This window comes from Siphateles boraxobius, unplaced genomic scaffold (assembly GCF_051911475.1).
Source record: "Siphateles boraxobius isolate OS27281-9 unplaced genomic scaffold, OSU_SipBor_1 77, whole genome shotgun sequence".
Taxonomy (NCBI): domain Eukaryota; kingdom Metazoa; phylum Chordata; class Actinopteri; order Cypriniformes; family Leuciscidae; genus Siphateles; species Siphateles boraxobius.
This window is the reverse complement of record NW_027509205.1, coordinates 24,108,393-24,125,136: the sequence shown is the minus strand read 5'-3', so window position 1 is coordinate 24,125,136 and position 16,744 is coordinate 24,108,393. Positions and strand designations below refer to the sequence as shown.

The window sequence follows — 16,744 nt, the reverse complement described above, 5'->3', positions numbered from 1 at the left end:
ACACACACACAGATACACACACTCACTCACACACACACACACACACACACACAGATACACACATTCACTCACACACACACACACACACACACACAGATACACACATTCACTCACTCACACACACAGATACACATGAAACGTGCACTCACACACACACATACACACACACACACACACACAGATACACATGAAACACACACACACACACATGAAATCGCATACTTCTCTACTATAGTATGTGACGAGAGTATTATGTCAGAATCCACAGTCCTCATAACAGAGTTAATCCAGGAACATGTGAAATTACGGGTCACATGATAATGACATCATGGCAAATATAGTACGTCCATATTACATTCATACACACACCCATACTATATAGAACATACATTTTTAGCGGTATTTACCATTTTTAATTTATTACTCATTTAAAATAATACCTACTACCTACGAAAGGTGTGATGGTTTGGATCTGTGACGTCTTAATATTGCTTGGAATTATAAATTATCAAAATAATATATAATTATTAGGGTTGTAAAGATACTCTCATGTCACGATACGATATTATTGCGATACTCCAAGACATATAATCAACGGTTAACTAAAAATGTACTGTTGATTAAAATGCTAAATTTGATATTACATCGTGTGTGTAAATGAATAGTCTTGGACTCGGTGCTGAAACCCAAAGCACAGGACAATAGAGACACCAGAATAACAATATTCATGATTCTGAAGCTGAAAATACTGAATTATTTTAGAAGAATATGCTTGCACTCTGACTAGATATATTTAAAATACACTTTTTACTGGGAACACCAGATATCAGAACCCACAAATATTCCCCCGTTGCATTATTATATATTACATTCAACATTATATAAAGTAGTTTAATGCAGTACTGACATAAAACTCAGTAAAAAAAGGCATTGTTTGGATAATTACTTGACTTTTAAAAGCAAGTGAGAGATGTTAATCTTAATAATTAGACATAACACAAAACAAAGATGAAAACAAGGGAGACTTTTTATGTCACAAACACCTTGCATAATTATGGCATAAACAACAGCATGTATTCAGAATTGAATGTTATTAACTACTTCTACTAAGTTTTTTTCCGCCATGGAAACAAGCAATTTAAAAGATAATTCTCAAGCAATTCAGACTTTTTTCCCCTCAGAATTGTAAGATATAAACTCACAATTGCAAGAAATTCTTGCAATTCTCAAAACTAAAAAGAAAGAAATAACTTTATCTAGAAATAAAGTCAGAATCGTGAGAAATAAAGTTAGAATTGCGAGAAATAAAGTCGTGATATATAAAGTCAGAATTGTAAGAAATAAAGTCAGAATTGCAAGAAATAAAGTCAGAATTGCAAGAAATAAAGTCAGAATTTCAAGAAATAAAGTCAGAATTGTAAGAAATAAAGTCAGAATTGCAAGAAATAAAGTCAGAATTGCAAGAAATAAAGTCAGAATTGTATGAAATAAAGTCAGAATTGCAAGAAATAAAGTCAGAATTGCAAGAAATTAAACAGAATTGTGAAAAATAAAGTCAGATTTGTGAGAAATAAAGTTAGAATTGCGAGAAATAAATCAGAATTGTAAGAAATAAAGTCAGAATTGCAAGAAATAAAGTCAGAATTGCAAGAAATAAAGTCAGAATTGTAAGTAATAAAGTCAGAATTGTGAGAAATAAAGTCAGAATTGCGAGGAAATAAAGTCAGAATTGTAAGAAATAAAGTCAGAGTTGTAAGAAATAAAGTCAGAGTTGTGAGAAATAAAGTCAGAATTGTGAGAAATAAAGTCAGAATTGCAAGAAATAAAGTCAGAATTGCAAGAAATAAAGTTAGAATTGTGAGAAATAAAGTTAGAATTGCAAGAAATAAAGTTAGAATTGTGAGAAATAAAGTTCGAATTTCAAGGAATAAAGTCAGAATCGCAAGGAAATAAAGTCAGAATTGTGAGAAATAAAGTCAGAGTTGTGAGAAATAAAGTAAGAATTGTGAGAAATAAAGTCAGAGTTGTGAGAAATAAAGTCAGAATTGTGAGAAATAAAGTCAGAATCGCGAGGAAATAAAGTCAGAATTGAAAGAAATAAAGTCAGAATCACGAGGAAATAAAGTCAGAATTGCAAGATATAAAGTAAGAATTGTGAGAAATAAAGTCAGAATTGCAAGAAATAAAGTCAGAGTTGTGTAAAAATAAAGTCAGAGTTTTGAGAAATAAAGTAAGAATTGTGAGAAATAAAGTCAGAATTGCAAGAAAAAAAGTCAGAATTGCAAGATATAAAGTAAGAATTGTGAGAAATAAAGTCAGAATTGCAAGAAATAAAGTCAGAGTTGTGTAAAAATAAAGTCAGAGTTTTGAGAAATAAAGTCAGAATTGCAAGAAATAAAGTCAGAATTGCGAGAAATAAAGTCGAGAGTTGTGAGAAATAAAGTCAGAGTTTTGAGAAATAAAGTCAGAATTGTGAGAAATAAGGTCAGAATTGCAAGAAAAAGTCAGAATTGTAAGAAATAAAGTCAGAATTGCAAGAAATAAAGTCAGAATTGCAAGAAATAAAGTCAGAGTTGTGAGAAATAAAGTCAGAGTTTTGAGAAATAAAGTCAGAATTGCAAGAAAAAAAGTCTGAACTGCAAGAAATAGTCAGAATCGCGAGGAAATAAAGTCAGAATTGCGAGGAAATAAAGTCAGAATTGTGAGAAATAAAGTCAGAATTGTGAGAAATAAAGTCAGAATTGTAAGAAATAAAGTCAGAATCGCGAGGAAATAAAGTCAGAATCGCAAGAAATAAAGTCAGAATTGTGAGAAATAAAGTCAGAATTGCTAGAAATAAAGTCAGAATTGTGAGAAATAAAGTCAGAATTGCTAGAAATAAAGTCAGAATTGTGAGAAATAAAGTCAGAATTGCTAGAAATAAAGTCAGAATTGAGAAATAAAGTCAGAATTGCTAGAAATAAAGTCAGAATTGTGATAAATAAAGTCAGAATTGCTAGAAATAAAGTCAGAACTGTGAGAAATAAAGTCAGAATTGCTAGAAATAAAGTCAGAATTGCTAGAAATAAAGTCAGAATTGCTAGAAATAAAGTCAGAATTGCAAGAAATAAAGTCAGAATTGTAAGAAATAAAGTCAGAATTTCAAGAAATAAAGTCAGAATTTCAAGAAATAAAGTCAGAATTGTGAGAAATAAAGTCAGAATAGTGAGAAATAAAGTCAGAATTGGTAGAAATAAAGTCAGAATTGCTAGAAATAAGTCAGAATTGTGAGAAATAAAGTCAGAATTGTGAGAAATAAAGTCAGAATTGTGAGAAATAAAGTCAGAATTGCTAGAAATAAAGTAAGAATTGCTAGAAATAAAGTCAGAATTGCTAGAAATAAAGTCAGAATTGTGAGAAATAAAGTCAGAATTGCAAGAAATTAAACAGAATTGTGAAAAATAAAGTCAGATTTGTGAGAAATAAAGTTAGAATTGCAAGAAATAAAGTCAGAGTTGTGTAAAAATAAAGTCAGAGTTTTGAGAAATAAAGTCAGAATTGTGAGAAATAAAGTCAGAATTGCAAGAAAAAAAAGTCAGAATTGCAAGAAATAAAGTCAGAATTGCAAGAAATAAAGTCAGAATTGCGAGAAATAAAGTCGAGGGTTGTGAGAAATAAAGTCAGAGTTTTGAGAAATAAAGTCAGAATTGTGAGAAATAAGGTCAGAATTGCAAGAAAAAAAGTCAGAATTGCAAGAAATAAAGTCAGAGTTGTGAGAAATAAAGTCAGAGTTTTGAGAAATAAAGTCAGAATTGCAAGAAAAAAAAGTCTGAACTGCAAGAAATAGTCAGAATCGCGAGGAAATAAAGTCAGAATTGCGAGAAATAAAGTCAGAATTGTGAGAAATAAAGTCAGAATTGTGAGAAATAAAGTCAGAATTGTAAGAAATAAAGTCAGAATTGTAAGAAATAAAGTCAGAATCGCGAGGAAATAAAGTCAGAATCGCAAGAAATAAAGTCAGAATTGTGAGAAATAAAGTCAGAATTGTGAGAAATAAAGTCAGAATTGCAAGAAAAAAAAGTCAGAATTGCAAGAAATAAAGTCAGAATTGCAAGAAATAAAGTCAGAATTGCGAGAAATAAAGTCAGAATTGCTAGAAATAAAGTCAGAATTGTGAGAAATAAAGTCAGAATTGCTAGAAATAAAGTCAGAATTGCTAGAAATAAAGTCAGAATTGTGAGAAATAAAGTCAGAATTGCTAGAAATAAAGTCAGAATTGTGAGAAATAAAGTCAGAATTGCTAGAAATAAAGTCAGAATTGTGAGAAATAAAGTCAGAATTGCTAGAAATAAAGTCAGAATTGCTAGAAATAGTCAGAATTGTGAGAAATAAAGTCAGAATTGCTAGAAATAAAGTCAGAATTGTGAGAAATAAAGTCAGAATTGCTAGAAATAAAGTCAGAATTGCTAGAAATAAAGTCAGAATTGCTAGAAATAAAGTCAGAATTGTGAGAAATAAAGTCAGAATCGCGAGGAAATAAAGTCAGAATCGCGAGAAATAAAGTCAGAATTGTGAGAAATAAAGTCAGAATTGCTAGAAATAAAGTCAGAATTGTGAGAAATAAAGTCAGAATTGCTAGAAATAAAGTCAGAATTGCTAGAAATAAAGTCAGAATTGCTAGAAATAAAGTCAGAATTGTGAGAAATAAAGTCAGAATTGCTAGAAATAAAGTCAGAATTGCTAGAAATAAAGTCAGAATTGTGAGAAATAAAGTCAGAATAGTGAGAAATAAAGTCAGAATTGGTAGAAATAAAGTCAGAATTGCTAGAAATAAGTCAGAATTGTGAGAAATAAAGTCAGAATTGTGAGAAATAAAGTCAGAATTGTGAGAAATAAAGTCAGAATTGCTAGAAATAAAGTAAGAATTGCTAGAAATAAAGTCAGAATTGCTAGAAATAAAGTCAGAATTGTGAGAAATAAAGTCAGAATTGCAAGAAATTAAACAGAAATGTGAAAAGTAAAGTCAGATTTGTGAGAAATAAAGTTAGAATTGCAAGAAATAAAGTCAGAGTTGTGTAAAAATAAAGTCAGAGTTTTGAGAAATAAAGTCAGAATTGTGAGAAATAAAGTCAGAATTGCAAGAAAAAAAGTCAGAATTGCAAGAAATAAAGTCAGAATTGCAAGAAATAAAGTCAGAATTGCGAGAAATAAAGTCGAGGGTTGTGAGAAATAAAGTCAGAGTTTTGAGAAATAAAGTCAGAATTGTGAGAAATAAGGTCAGAATTGCAAGAAAAAAAGTCAGAATTGCAAGAAATAAAGTCAGAGTTGTGAGAAATAAAGTCAGAGTTTTGAGAAATAAAGTCAGAATTGCAAGAAAAAAAAGTGTGAACTGCAAGAAATAGTCAGAATCGCGAGGAAATAAAGTCAGAATTGCGAGAAATAAAGTCAGAATTGTGAGAAATAAAGTCAGAATTGTGAGAAATAAAGTCAGAATTGTAAGAAATAAAGTCAGAATTGTGAGAAATAAAGTCAGAATTGCTAGAAATAAAGTCAGAATTGTGAGAAATAAAGTCAGAATTGCTAGAAATAAAGTCAGAATTGCTAGAAATAAAGTCAGAATTGTGAGAAATAAAGTCAGAATTGCTAGAAATAAAGTCAGAATTGTGAGAAATAAAGTCAGAATTGCTAGAAATAAAGTCAGAATTGCTAGAAATAAAGTCAGAATTGTGAGAAATAAAGTCAGAATCGCGAGGAAATAAAGTCAGAATCGCGAGAAATAAAGTCAGAATTGTGAGAAATAAAGTCAGAATTGCTAGAAATAAAGTCAGAATTGTGAGAAATAAAGTCAGAATTGCTAGAAATATAGTCAGAATTGTGAGAAATAAAGTCAGAATTGCTAGAAATAAAGTCAGAATTGTGAGAAATAAAGTCAGAATTGCTAGAAATAAAGTCAGAATTGCTAGAAATAAAGTCAGAATTGTGAGAAATAAAGTCAGAATTGCTAGAAATAAAGTAAGAATTGCTAGAAATAAAGTCAGAATTGTGAGAAATAAAGTCAGAATTGCTAGAAAAAAAGTCAGAATTGTGAGAAATAAAGTCAGAATTGCTAGAAATAAAGTCAGAATTGCTAGAAATAAAGTCAGAATTGTGAGAAATAAAGTCAGAATTGGACCCCACTGAAGTCACTATATGGAGAAAAATCCTTGAATGTTTTCCTCAAAAACCTTAATTTCTTTTTTCGACTGAAGAAAGAAACACATGAACATCTCGGATGACGTGGTAAATCATCAGAAATGTTTCATTCAGACGTGATCTCCTCCTTTAAAATGTGTTTTTATGGATGAATGGCATTTAGTTGTTGGTTCACCCTCCGCCTATAGGCTATTATGCAATCTATAGGTGTTTTAATTTTTTTTTTAAATTTTTTATTAAATGCTTGAAGAAAAGAAACGAACCCCCCCCCCCCCCCCCCCCATTAACAACAATTATCACTGTCATAACATAATAGAACAATACTTCAGTCAACAAGTCTTTCAGTCTATAGTTTTTATTGGTTCGCGGCCCTTCGGGAGCGTCAGTGACGTCATCAACGCGCTGTTTGTTCTCGCCCTTCCCTTTCAGAGCTCGAGCTGTGTGTTTGTGTGTGTATGTGTGTTTGCAGAACCACAACAGGCAACAACAACAACAAACAACAACTAACAGCTAAAAAAAGGTCCAATACAAACATCACGCATCCGGAAAGTTGAGCCCCGGGGAGGCTGTGATGATGTCCGGGTTCGGGCGCTTTACGCACGCCGTGGTCCGCGCGGTCCCTCGGTCTCTGGCCACAGAAGCGCTCCGGACCGGGAGCGTGGAGGAGCTGGACCTGCCGAGAGCCCAGCAGGAGCACGAGCTGTACGTGTCGGTCCTGAAGCAGCGGCTCGGGCTGGAGGTGCTGGAGCTGCCCGCGGACGAGGCGTTGCCGGACTGCGTGTTCGTGGAGGACGCGGCGGTGGTGTGCGGAGACACGGCGCTCATCACGAGACCCGGGGCCGAGAGCAGGAGGAACGAGGTACGGACCAGAGAACACAATAACTGTAACACGGGGTTTCGTGCACTTGTTTCAGGCGCGCGCACGAGTATCATTTGATTCGTGTCGTCAATCTATATTAGAATGCTCTGGGTTTTGTTTTCATGTATTTTTGTTGTGCATTTTCAACAGACCGTCCAACTACAATGTTTAACGTTTTAGACGTCCTTAGGCTTGAGGTCAAGGGTCATTCCTGAGCTTTCTCCTTTAGTAACCAGTTATTGAGTTACATGCCTGAACTGACTGTGAAGTTTTGTGAAAACTGTTCATGCATTCAACTCAATAACTGCATTTTTGTGAAAACTGTTCATGCATGTTGTGCAACTCACTGGCATAAAAGCATCAACAACTTATGCTGAGATTTAATGGCTTATTGGTTTAAACCAAATTTCCGAATCGATGCATATCATCATCATCAAGTGAACAACTGATTGCCATCGGAAGATTTAATTCCTCAGCATCACTAAACACTGTGATTTTCATCTTTCGCCTGCATGCATGTGCAGCCAACAAGTTTCATCTAATAATGTAATGCATTTAGTTGTATCATTCATTTGTTAAAATGCATTTTGTTTCCTTAAGTAAGTTAAAGCTGTTTGTAATATGAAAACAGTTATAGGAATTGGATGCAATGGGTTGCTAGGTAATTTTCAATGGGTTGTTAGGGGTTGCTAGGTAGTTGTTAATGCATTTGAGACAGATCATTTAATCTTCTTTGAAGTGAATCCAGGAATTTAGTTTTGGGCTATTTTTCATCAACAGAGTGAGAATGTAATTGGTTGAAAAGTCAAAATTATTACGTTTTATGTTAATTTTATACTGTTAATTTCAATACTGACTTTTCATGTTAATACGACAGTATTGCCATATTTTTGACTTTTCATATAATTAATATGACGTAGTATGCCATATTTTTTACTTTTCATATCATTAATATGATTTAGTATATAATTTTTGACATTTCATCATTAATACTACTTAGTATGCCATATTTTTGACTTTCCATCTCATTAATATAACTTAGTATGCCATATTTTTGACTTTTCATATCATTAATATGACTTAGTATATCATATTTTTGACATTTCATGATTAATACGACTTAGTATGCCATATTTTTGACTTTCCATCTCATTAATATAACTTAGTATGCAATATTTTTGACTTTTCATATCATTAATATGACTTAGTATATCATATTTTTGACATTTCATCATTAATACGACTTAGTATGCCATATTTTTGACTTTCCATCTCATTAATATGATTTAGTATGCCATATTTTTCAGCTTTTCATATCATTAATATGACTTAGTATGCCATATTTTTGACTTTTCATCTCATTAATATAACTTAGTATGCCATATTTTTGACATTTCATCATTATTACGACTTAGTATGCCATATTTTTGACTTTCCATCTCATTAATATGACTTAGTATGCCATATTTTTCAGCTTTTCATATCATTAATATGACTTAGTATGCCTTATTTTTGACTATTCATATCATTAATATGACTTAGTATATCATATTTTTGACATTTCATCATTAATACGACTTAGTATGCATATTTTTGACTTTCCATCTCATTAATATGACTTAGTATGCCATATTTTTCAGCTTTTCATATCATTAAGGACTTAGTATGCCATATTTTTCAACTTTTCATATCATTAATATGACTTAGTATGCCATATTTTTGACTTTTCATATCATTAATATGACTTAGTATGCCATATTTTTGACATTTCATCATTAATACGACATAGTTTTAACTCTAATTGACCTCAGCATGATTGTTTGAGGCCGTTTGGATCACTGAGTGAGAATGTAATCGGTTTAGTTTTGTCGTTTTATCTGTATTGTAGTTGCTGTTGAGTTTTCCTGCATCGGATCAGGTGTACGACTGTAATCTTTGCCCAGGTCTCAGTGTGTTTTCCTGCGGGATGATCAGTCTTGTGTGTGTCGCTGTGTATGTCTCAGCTCAGTTGTGAACCCAGTCTAATAGATTGCTATTGGTTTCAAATGTTGTTATACTTTATAAGATGAAATCTGAGCCTATGAAAAGTGTTAATAAAAGAAGAAAGTATAGTTTTATAGATTTATCTGTATGTCAGTCGGGAATGGGGTTGTTTAGCCATCAAAGCCTCATCTACTCATTTTTGAGATCCCTTGTGTGTGATTCTTCTGATTATTGAAGAGGCTTTAATGGCAATTTTTCGTTATGCACTTATAAAATAAGAATGTGAGATTATTTGTAATAATAAGCTGTAGAAGGTTGTTTTCCACAAATTTCCACTGTACAGAGACATTTTATTGGATTCATTAGCATCAAAATGAATTTGGTTGAGTATGAATCAAATGTAGATGTATTGATACGCAATTTTTACATTTATGACTCTCCTTTTTTTCCAAAACGGCTTTGCATAAACATTGTATATTTACGTATTATTCACTGTAATTTGAACCCATGATCTTGGTGAACTGCAATAAGGATTTAGACATCCTTCTTGCTGAAAGACTAAATGTGTTTGAGACATTACCCTAATGGCTTTGCTTACTGAAGGTCTTGTGTGTTTGCTAGTAAGGGCTGAGATTGAGCTTTAAGACTTGTTCCACTTGCCTAAATGTAATTAATTATGTTTGCAAAGACAAGAATCCTCAATACAAACCTCTAATAGTAAATTTAAAAGATCATTGTGTGCCGCGTCGTGAAGAAAACATCCAGGTAGCAATGCACTTAAAAGGGATGCTTTTAATATGTTCCATTAGGTTCATTAATAATGTTACTAAAGTTGCACAAAAAACTAATAATATTCTGAAAAACGATTATTTTCAACCCTCTGCCTGAAATGATCAGTTTTTAAGGAGCGGCTCCTTTAATGCCTGGTTCAGATTACACGATTTTTTTTGTCTTTTACGATAGTCACTGTGTCAGATTACGCGATTTTGATTCCAAAAATCTTGTCGTGTCGTGGACAAGGAACATGTCAGACTACACGTTGCTTCCTGACCAGTCATCGCGTGCCGTCTTTAACGATGCGCGTGATGTCATTGAGAAGGCGAAACTATAGCGAGTGACTTTCGGAAACGAACGTAAACAAACAATGGATGTGGCGGTGAGTGTTGTATTGGCTGTCCTGTGTTCAGAAAACTTAAAAAAAGAAAGAAAACCCGACAATGGACACGTTCCTGGATTGCTCGAAGAGGACAGTATTGGCTGTCAATCCTCCAAAGAGAACTTGAGGTAAAATATTGTTTTCTTACGAACCTTTCCTCCATGTCATAACTCCACCTAGTAGCACCATCGTCTCTCTTTCGTTTCGCCATTTTTGAAAGTTGTGTACGGAAAAGCTTCTGTGCTCCTATTGGTCAACCTCATACATGTGACGGAACCCGTCGTGGACGACCGTTTAAAAAATTAAACATGCTAGTCTTTTTGTCGTGATGTCGTGAAACATCGCAGACGCGACGTAGGTTGTCGCCCACTATGACACACTATACAAGATGATACGATCTAATCTTGCGTCCCGACGCCCGTTGTCGTTTACGAATCCCCACGAGACCCTACGTCAAACGGATCGTGCCAAAATCGGGCTAAAATCGTGTAATCTGAATCAGGCATAAGGCTTCAGTAAACGCCCACTGTTGTGATTGGCTAACGACGTCACTGCATAGGAAACAGTGTCAACACACTCTCGCTATTGGAAACATGATCCATATAAAAGCGTCGTTTACAGACGAAGCATTATGAATCATTTACTGAGGGTTTGTCAGATTAATACAGTCTCTGCTTCATCTGTCAACAGAAGTTTCTCTGTGAACTCTCCATTACACTGTGTCTCAGTCAAACGCTCCGAACAAACATATAATCCTGCGACGCCATTCAAATAAACCATCCACTTGTTTCTGACGCCGGATCTTCTGAAGTCTCGACAGAAACTCAAACCAGCTGTTTAAACTGGACAAACGTTCTTTCATTTAAGAGACTGAACGCCAGTGGGCGGAGCCTGTGGTGTGATGATGTGTAGCTATTGGTCGATGTCTTGCTCTGGAGGTGGGCATATGCAAATGTATGATGTCACAGATCACAGAATATCAAAACGAGCTGTTTTTGGAGCTTGATTAAATAAATGCTTTGTTTATAATGAGGACGTTTTAATCTCTGAAACTTGCTTTTAATGCTACAAAGACCTTTTATATTCCAAAAAATCAAGGCAAGTGTGATTTCTCATGTTAGGACCCCTTTAAAAAGCTTTTGCATGGGCAAATCATTGCATTTAGACTTATATATGTTTGGTTATTGGTTGTTTACCCCAGGTGAACCGTGATTTGTTTAGCAGTAACGTTAGGAAATATTCAGGGATTGTTGCATCACTGAGGAATTTGGGTCAAACTGTTGCCATTTTAAATGCTCAATTCATAGAAAACGGTAAATTACATAATAGGCGTACGGAAGTCAAGCGGTGAGACCTATTTTTACTGTCAGCGCTCATGAAAGATCATGGCCTGTGGCGTTTGCTGAAATGTGTATAAACACATCTCTGTGCCCTCAACATTTCCTAAAGCACGCATTGTGTCTTTGTGAAAGAAACTTGGATCAAGGTATTTCGGTCCTGTCGTTTGAGTGCAGTTAGGCTGAAATTAAGAGCACATTTTGATGAGTACGACGAGGGTTGTTTGGAAGGGCTCGTTCTTTCAGGAGCACAATTTAGCGTTATCTTAAATCTTGGAGCCGTTGCTTTAGGAACATTTTTTAGCGCTCGCATGCCGTAGCTAAGCGAAATGCACAGTCTGGCGTTTATAAAACTGTCGCCGGTGCCCTGATTCTGAAAGGCTTTGCTGATAAAAGAAAGGGATTCAGATATAAAACTGTTGCCAGTGGAGCACGAAAGCTGCTCGTAACAAACTATTGCTCTTTGGCCTCTGTGGAGTTTGTGGTTAGATATTAACCTTGCTTTGTTAATCACCATCTTGTGTAAAAAATGCATTTCCAAAAAACGCATAAGCAATGGGTCATAACATGCTGTGTGTTTACATAACATTTGTCTGTTTCATTGTTGCTCTCAGATGTGAATAATGTACTTTTTAATGTTGCATCGTATATCGTACCTCTTATTCTTGTCAGTAAATATGTTAAATGTTACCGCTCATATTGCAGTCGCAGCTGTTTAACTCAGAGACACTAAATATACAGTATTTCACCATCTGCTACAGAGTGTGTGTGTGTTTAAGAGCTTTCATGTGTATTGATTGGTCTAAATACACACACACACACACACACACACACACTTCTTGTTCACTGTTGTGAGACTGATGTCTGGTGACAGATGCATTGATTAATAGCACTTAACTTTGACCCCACCGCTGACCCAATGCTACTGAAATATTAATCAATATATCTTCTAAATATTAATATATTTATTTGAACCTTATTTTAGATTTGCCTGTAAAGGAAATGCATATACAATAGAATTAATTTGTTGAGTTCATTCACTCAGCCACACATTAGTAGTTTTGCTTTTGTATGTGGAAGTAGGTTTGTCTCGTCTCATGCAGAAAATTCTGCTGGTTTAATATTTCTTCAGAATTACATGTAAAGTGCCCCTAATATGCTTTTTGGCATATTCCCTTTCATGTATGTGTAATATAGCTGTTTGTGAATGAAGTTTCAAAGATCACAGTGGATAAATCATTTTTGTCTTCTAAAAAAAAGAAGTTGTCAGTAATTCCAGACATGCTTTATGCTTAATTTACGTAGGTTTTTTGTATCTAATTTGCATAATGCCAGTCTATGGTCTCGATTGGCTGAACTTCAAGCCAATACCTCTTAGCTCCGCCCTATAACCTCTTAGCTCCGCCCTCAAACACTGTAGTTTCTCTGAGACTGGAAAATTTTGGTCCGTGTTGTTCGTGTCGAGAAGACGCTGTTTTCTGCTGACAAAGCAAATCCACTTTGATGAGATTGATACGGTAAAACCCACGCCATCGTTACTGTTTGTATCACTGTTATCAGGAGCTGAGATTCTGATATGATAATGAGCGTTGGTTTCTGACCAATCACAACAGACTGGGCCGTCTGACCAATCAGAGCCGAGTAGACAAATCACAACAGACTGGGTCATCTGACCAATCAGAGACGAGTAGACCAATCACAACAGACTGGGTCATCTGACCAATCAGAGCAGAGTAGACCAATCACAACAGACTGGGTCATCTGACCAATCAGAGCTGAGTAGACCAATCACAACAGACTGGGCCGTCTGACCAATCAGAGCAGAGTAGACCAATCACAACAGACTGAGTCATCTGACCAATCAGAGATGAGAAGACCAATCACAACAGACTGGGTCATCTGACCAATCAGAGCAGAGTAGACCAATCACAACAGACTGGGTCATCTGACCAATCAGAGCCGAGTAGACCAATCACAACAAACTGGGCCGTCTGACCAATCAGAGCAGAGTAGACCAATCACAACAGACTAGGCCGTCTGACCAATCAGAGCCGAGTAGACCAATCACAACAGACTGGGCCGTCTGACCAATCAGAGCAGAGTAGACCAATCACAACAGACTGGGCCGTCCGACCAATCATAGCAGAGTAGACCAATCACAACAGACTTGGTCATGAATATTATGTAAGGATAATGTAGAGCGAGGCGGTTGTTATAGCGCTCCGCTTCGCGTCGGGGTCTTGAATCAGCCTGTTGGGGTTGTATTCGCTATAACAACCGCATCGCTCTACTTTATCCCGTTTATATAATTTGACACAAAACATTGATTTAAAAACGATTGTATTGCTTCCGCTAAAGAAAATAGTTTGGTTCCGTCTCTAATCTCTATGGTTAGAAACCATGACAACGCTCTGTTTTTCTTGGCAACGGTGTGTTATCAAGAAATAACAGACCGCATTCTATATTAGAATTCAACCCAGCCATGTAATAATAATATTCATCTGTTTTGCTGTCTTGAGATTATATAAACAATCTAATCTACTCGACCTTGCTGTTCGGTTAGATAAACGTTCAGATCTAAATTCCCTTTAGAACAGAATGTGAAGTTTAAGGTCATGCATTCAGATCAACACTGGATTCTGACCAATCAAATGAAAAAAGAAGTTGTTGTTTGGGCTTTTGACGTTTCGTTTAATGAAAGCCCTGTATGTTCTGGTGCAGTGATGCGGTCGTGACAGCGTGATCGGCAGAACCGTTTTCATTATAAGTTGGCGTGAAGTTTCGGATCTGTCAGTTTCTTCATGGAAGTTTAATGAAGTTTTGATGTGGAAAAGCACGAAGGGAATTCTGTCAGATAAAATGGGTCAAATGTGTTTCTGACGGCGTATTGAGTTTATAAAGTGATGATTGATAAGCTGGAGTGGTTTGTGAGCAAGTAAAACTATTAAAGGCGTCATGAGCTGCATTTAAAAAAAATTATAACATTCAATGTTTGCAAGATTTTTTCCATCAAAAAACATCCTTATTCGGAATGCATTTTCCATTTGCACATTGAATTTTGCTACATTCATTGCGGGACATTTAATGAAAATGAAATCGCAAGTGTCTTAACTGTGAGTGTAAATGCAATTAAGGAAAATAACATTGAAATGATCATTTTGCTACAGTTTTTGCTTGAACATGTTAAAATATCTAATCATTTCTGTAATACATTTTAATTTTAATTTTGCATTTTTTATTAAAACTAGTGTATGAAATGACAAATGTAAATCATTATAATGGATTTTTCATTTTCATTTTGCACCAACGTTGCACAAATGTAATGGAAATTGTAAATTCAAATTCAGAAATGCATTGCCATTTTACATATTTCATTGTCATTTTGCATATTACATTGTCATTTCGTATATTACGATTTCGTATATTACGAATAATTGAATATTGCTACTCATATGTTTCCATATGACTGTGCTGTTGTTTGCTTGTTGCATGTCTCGTTAAACACGGTAATCTAGGCTGATGTTAGGCTCACTACTGATGATTAAACAGAAGATGAGGCTCACTGAAGCTTTTATTCAGGGTTACAGCGAACAGCTTCCATCAAAACAATAACAAAAGCAGACTAAAACTTTACCAAAACAGAGATATAAAAATAAAAACTCATTTCAAATATCATTAAAGCCATAATGGAATGTCATTGCAGTGGGGATTTCTTTAAGACTGCAAGAGAAGCTCGGCTTCCCCTATAATGTCAAAAATTAATGGTCAAATATGTACTATTGTGTTAACATTTTATTGACTAAAAATGCGTTAGAACACATTCATCTCGAAGATGAGTGCGTTCAGAATCAGCTTCATATATCAGACTCGCTTTCCTTCATTCATTCCCGCATTTCCCTGTTGAAGCCGAGCGTCCGGTGACTTCAGTGGCGCTGCTTTGAACAATTTTTTTCAGTGCTTCGAAACTAGACGGTCATTGGATAAATCTGTGATTATGTCCCGCCCACGGACGCTCAGTGACTCTGGGGGCTGGACTCCGGGCTTCTGCGTGATGATTGGAGGGTCTGTTGTGAATGGAGGAGTGGGCGTGGCTGGACTTCGGGCTTCTGCGTGATGATTGGAGGGTCTGTTGTGAATGGAGGAGTGGGCGGGGCTGGACTTCGGGCTTCTGCGTGATGATTGGATAGTCTGTTGTGAATGGAGGAGTGGGTGGGGCTGGACTCCAGGCTTCTGCGTGATGATTGGACAGTCTGTTGTGAATGGAGGAGTGAGCGGGGCTGGACTCTGGGCTTCTGCGTGATGATTGGAGGGTCTGTTGTGAATGGAGGAGTGGGCGGGGCTGGACTTCGGGCTTCTGCGTGATGATTGGAGGGTCTGTTGTGAATGGAGGAGTGGGCGGGGCTGGACTTCGGGCTTCTGCGTGATGATTGGATAGTCTGTTGTGAATGGAGGAGTGGGTGGGCCTGGACTCCAGGCTTCTGCGTGATGATTGGACAGTCTGTTGTGAATGGAGGAGTGAGCGGGGCTGGACTCTGGGCTTCTGCGTGATGATTGGAGGGTCTGTTGTGAATGGAGGAGTGGAAGGGGCTGGACTCCGGGCTTCTGCGTGATGATTGGAGGGTCTGTTGTGAATGGAGGAGTGGGCGGGGCTGGACTACGGGCTTCTGCTTGATGATTGGAGGGTCTGTTGTGAATGGAGGAGTGGGCAGGGCTGGACTCCAGGCTTCTGCGTGATGATTGGAGGGTCTGTTGTGAATGGAGGAGTGGGCGGGGCTGGACTCCGGGCTTCTGCTTGATGATTGGAGGGTCTGTTGTGAATGGAGGAGTGGAAGGGGCTGGACTCCGGGCTTCTGCGTGATGATTGGAGGGTCTGTTGTGAATGGAGGAGTGGGCGGGGCTGGACTACGGGCTTCTGCTTGATGATTGGAGGGTCTGTTGTGAATGGAGGAGTGGGCGGGGCTGGACTTCGGGCTTCTGCATGATGATTGGACAGTCTGTTGTGAATGGAGGAGTGGGTGGGGCTGGACTCCAGGCTTCTGCGTGATGATTGGACAGTCTGTTGTGAATGGAGGAGTGGGCGGGGCTGGACTCCGGGCTTCTGCGTGATGATTGGAGGGTCTGTTGTGAATGGAGGAGTGGGCGGGGCTGGACTTCGGGCTTCTGCGTGATGATTGGACAATTATACAGCACACTCCTTGTTTCAGTTTAACCTAATTCCCACATTTCCATTGTCAAGTT

The 16,744-nt window shown here is 36.5% G+C and overlaps 1 protein-coding gene across 4 annotated transcripts in view; it reads left to right on the top strand.

Moving 5' to 3' along the window:
* ddah1 (dimethylarginine dimethylaminohydrolase 1) overlaps positions 1–16,744 on the top strand; it is a 96,177-nt gene that overhangs the window by 9,323 nt on the left and 70,110 nt on the right. Inside the window, exon 2 of one of the 4 annotated variants that reach the window (XM_077218666.1) lies at positions 6,641–7,030. The exons of 1 other annotated variant lie outside the window; for it this stretch is intronic. In XM_077218666.1, the coding sequence (XP_077074781.1) occupies positions 6,743–7,030 (288 nt within the window). In that variant the 5' untranslated portion in view covers positions 6,641–6,742. Of the gene's footprint in view, positions 1–6,538; positions 7,031–16,744 lie in introns of those variants that run through there. 2 more of the 4 variants (XM_077218665.1, XM_077218664.1) reach the window with 2 other exon arrangements.